This window comes from Protobothrops mucrosquamatus, unplaced genomic scaffold, assembly GCF_001527695.2.
Source record: "Protobothrops mucrosquamatus isolate PMUCROS unplaced genomic scaffold, P.Mucros_1.0 scaffold2272, whole genome shotgun sequence".
In the NCBI taxonomy this organism is placed as follows: domain Eukaryota; kingdom Metazoa; phylum Chordata; class Lepidosauria; order Squamata; family Viperidae; genus Protobothrops; species Protobothrops mucrosquamatus.
Window position 1 is genome coordinate 64,393 of NW_015388361.1, and position 3,568 is coordinate 67,960.

General features: G+C 43.6%; 1 protein-coding gene across 1 annotated transcript in view; it reads right to left on the bottom strand.

The window, feature by feature from the left end:
• Window positions 1-223: 223 nt before the first annotated feature.
• LOC107295229 (centrosomal protein of 57 kDa) overlaps window positions 224-3,568 on the bottom strand; it is a 26,717-nt gene continuing 23,372 nt past the window's right edge. The window contains exon 11 of the mRNA XM_015824533.1: window positions 224-994. Coding sequence (XP_015680019.1) covers window positions 797-994 — 198 coding nt within the window. The 3' untranslated portion in view covers window positions 224-796. The remainder of the gene's footprint in view (window positions 995-3,568) is intronic.

The window sequence follows — 3,568 nt, forward strand, 5'->3', positions numbered from 1 at the left end:
ATAAAATTAACTTGGCAATTCAGTTTCGTTCCGAAACCACATCACGTCAATTCCATGGCTAAAATGGATATAAAATTTGGGGTGTTTTTTAATGGTGTTTAATTGAATGCCAAAGAAAACCTTCTCACCTCTGTGCATAATTTCCATATTTCAAAACAGGAGCATCTTTGCTCAAACATCAAAACGTGAGTTGGCCACGCTGAGAAGGAAGAGCTGATTCTTTTAAAAGAAAAAGCTGCTTACGAGACCTTGAAAAGAGTCGAAAGTGACACAGGGCTCCATACCGTTGCTCCGTTCAAAAGTCACTGTGTGTTTATAAAGCAAAGTCAAAAAAAAATTCTGCAAAACAAATTTAATTCTGAGGCTTTTTCCCTGTGGACCTTCAACTCTCCGAATGAATTTTTTTTTTAAAAAAAATAAAAATAAAAACCTACTTTCTCCACTCATAGAAGGAAGCTGTCCCAAGCAAGGAGGATAATTAACTGTCAGAAGCAGAACGGTAGGGCAAGGATTACGTTTTGTAGCAGAATAACCATCACTGGTACCAATGTGAGGTTTAGCAATGAAATAATAAAGGGCGGCTTATTTTTTTCCTCTCTCTCTCTCTACCCATCCCCAGCTCCCCTCACCAGGGTAACATGATCAGGCATACAGGTAGAATAGGAGAAGCCTTTGTTTAGAAGGTGCCACTCTGATATTGTCTTTCATCCAGCACGGTAGCTGGTTGTGCCACTGCAGCCAGAATAATAAAAGGTACAAACCCCTCAAAAACCAACCACCACGCGGGGAAGACAGGTCAGCAGTCCCAACTGACGTCATCCTTCTGAAGGGAGGACTGTATACTTTGCATGTCTCTCAGAAGCTGAAGGCTCTTCTTACCCTGCCCACTGGGCTTTCTCTTCAGACCGCCCTGGTTCGCCTTCTTGTCTTCATCCGCTTTACTGGAATCCCGAGCGCAGTGCTGCTTGTTCTTGCTGACCTTCAGCTTCTCCAGCTACACACCAACAGACCCGCACAAAAAGTAATAAGAATCGGGCATTTAACACTAACTTGTTTTAACGTCCACTGTGAGCCCTCATTCCCAAAGTGCCACACTCCAGTAATTTCTTTAATCTATTTTTTTTTAGAGGTCTGTTCTTGTTCACTCGCACGCTCATTGTTACAAATGGTCCCTGTCTCTTTCTATTTTCAGCCAGTCGCAGATCACTTAATTTTTTTTCTCGCTCCTCACTACAGAACATTCTATAATGTTCAGATCTTTAATTAACATTTCTGTAATGTTCGGATCTTTAATTGTGTTTAAAGGTACGCAAGTTCTCCACAAGAAGCAAACATATATTCTGCACAATCTTTTGGGCACACTACACTGTTTCGGAGGCAAGCCTACGTCCTCCAATTCCAATGTAGCTTGGTGGGCACCTGTTAATAAATGCAGCACACTATCCTCTTGTTTAAAACACTTTTCTCCTATGGGCACAACAGTGTTTTGATTATGCTTAATCTCAGAAGCTGCTTTGCCCAGCAATTAATCCTGCAATTTATCCATAGTTTTTCTCTTCTCTCCATTTCTACAGGTATCCTCAACTTACGATCATAACTGAGCCCAAAATTATGGTTGTTAAAGCAGGGGTAGTCAACCTTGGCTCTTTTATGACTTGTGGACTTCAACTCCCAGAATTCCTGAGCCAGCACAGCTGGCTCAGGAATTCTGGGAGTTGAAGTCCACGAGTCATAAAAGAGCCAAGGTTGACTACCCCTGTAAAGTAACGCTGGTCGTTAAGCAGGTCATCACATGACCTCGCCCAATTTTATAACCTTTTTTTGTGGTGGTCATGAAGTCAATCACTGTGGTTGTTCAGTGAACATGACAATCATTAAGCATTTTCCACAATAGGTGCTTTTTGCTGGAAACTTGAAGGAAAAGCTGGTTTCTGACCAAAAAAAACACCATTGTAAATCGTGGTCATGTGACTGCGCAATGCTGCAAACAGCCCTAAATGCAGGCCAAATGTGACCATGGGAGGGCCTGGTTGTCAGAATTTTGACTTTGGATTGTAAGCAGCCCCAGGGAGGCCTGTCGTAACTTCAAACAGTTGCAAAGCAACCTGTCATAAGTCGACAATTACTTATACTGCTGTATCACATTAATTTTTATAATGTCTGTAGCCACGCCAAAAAGGAGCAGAAATGTTGTGTAGCTACATGGACAGTAAAAGATAGCACTGACAGACAGAAACAACAGTTTCCCCTCTGCTTGAGGAGAAAAAAAAAAGGGAAGTTGAGGAAAACATTGCAGTACTAATCCTGCAGTTTTAAAATTACTCTCATAACAATATTTCCCAGTGCCAACCAACCAGAGCTTCCTGAACCTTAAAACCAAGGATAAAAGTAGGTTAAACGTGATAAAAGGGGGAGAAAAATGGGAGAAACAAGGTCATCAAGCTAAGGAATGTATCATATGGTTCATGAGCAAATTAAACAACAGGGCTGGCAGAAACGGTAATGCCAGGTGGTCCCTGGTTTAAGGGAAAATATTCAAGGCTCACCCTATAGATCAGTGATGGCGAACCTTTTAGAGTCCGAGTGCCCAAACTGCAACGCAAAACCCACTTATGCATCATCGGGTGCCGGGTGGGTGTGGCCCATTGGGTGGGCGTGGCTGCGGTGGTAATGGCAGACTGGGTGGGACTAAAAAGTTCAATCAATCAATTCCAACTTTGCAAGAACTTTTTTTTCCCCGCGAGAAGTTGAAATTGACTGATTGATTGACCCTTTTTTTGTTGTTTTTTTGCACACGGCAGCAGAGGCCTAAAGCGAAAAGGTTTTATAAAACCCAGCTGAAGGCCTAGGACTGGGGCGACGGCGCGCGTGCCCACAGAGAGGGCTCTGAGTGCCGCCTCTGGCACCCGTGCCATAGGTTCACTACCACTGCTATAGATATCTTTAGCAATTTCTCAGTTTGGTGGGGTTAGGGCTATTCCCTGAGACGCTTGTGTCTTTGCAGAGAAGCTGCTGAAGACAATAGGACAGCTTTTTTTGAACAGTGTCCGCCAACTGTTCAGAATAACCTCCATCGTCCTCCAGTCCAATTGATCTAGAAGTAGCCAGAAAGGATGTCCAGATAAAAGAACCGTGGATCAGTTGTCCTTCCTTCTTTGCTCTCATGCCTCTAACGGAGGCCACAGAATTATCATCTACAGCAGGGGTCCTCAACCTTGGCAACTTTAAGCCTTGTGGACTTCAACTCCCAGAATGCCTCAGCCAGCTTTGCTGGCTGAGGAATTCTGGGAGTTGAAGTCCACAAGGCTTAAAGTTGCCAAGGTTGAGGACCCCTGATCTACAGCTTCATACAGGCAACTCAGCCTTCATCATAATAATAATGATAAAGTTGGAAGGGACCTTGGAGGTCATCTAGTCCAACCCCCTGCTCAGGCAGGAAACCCTATACCATTTCGGACAAATGGCTGTCCAGTCTCTTCTTAAAAACTTCCAGTGTTGGAGCATTCACCGCTTCTGGAGGCAGGTTGTTCCACTGGTTAATTGTTCTAACTGTCAGGAAGTTTCTCCT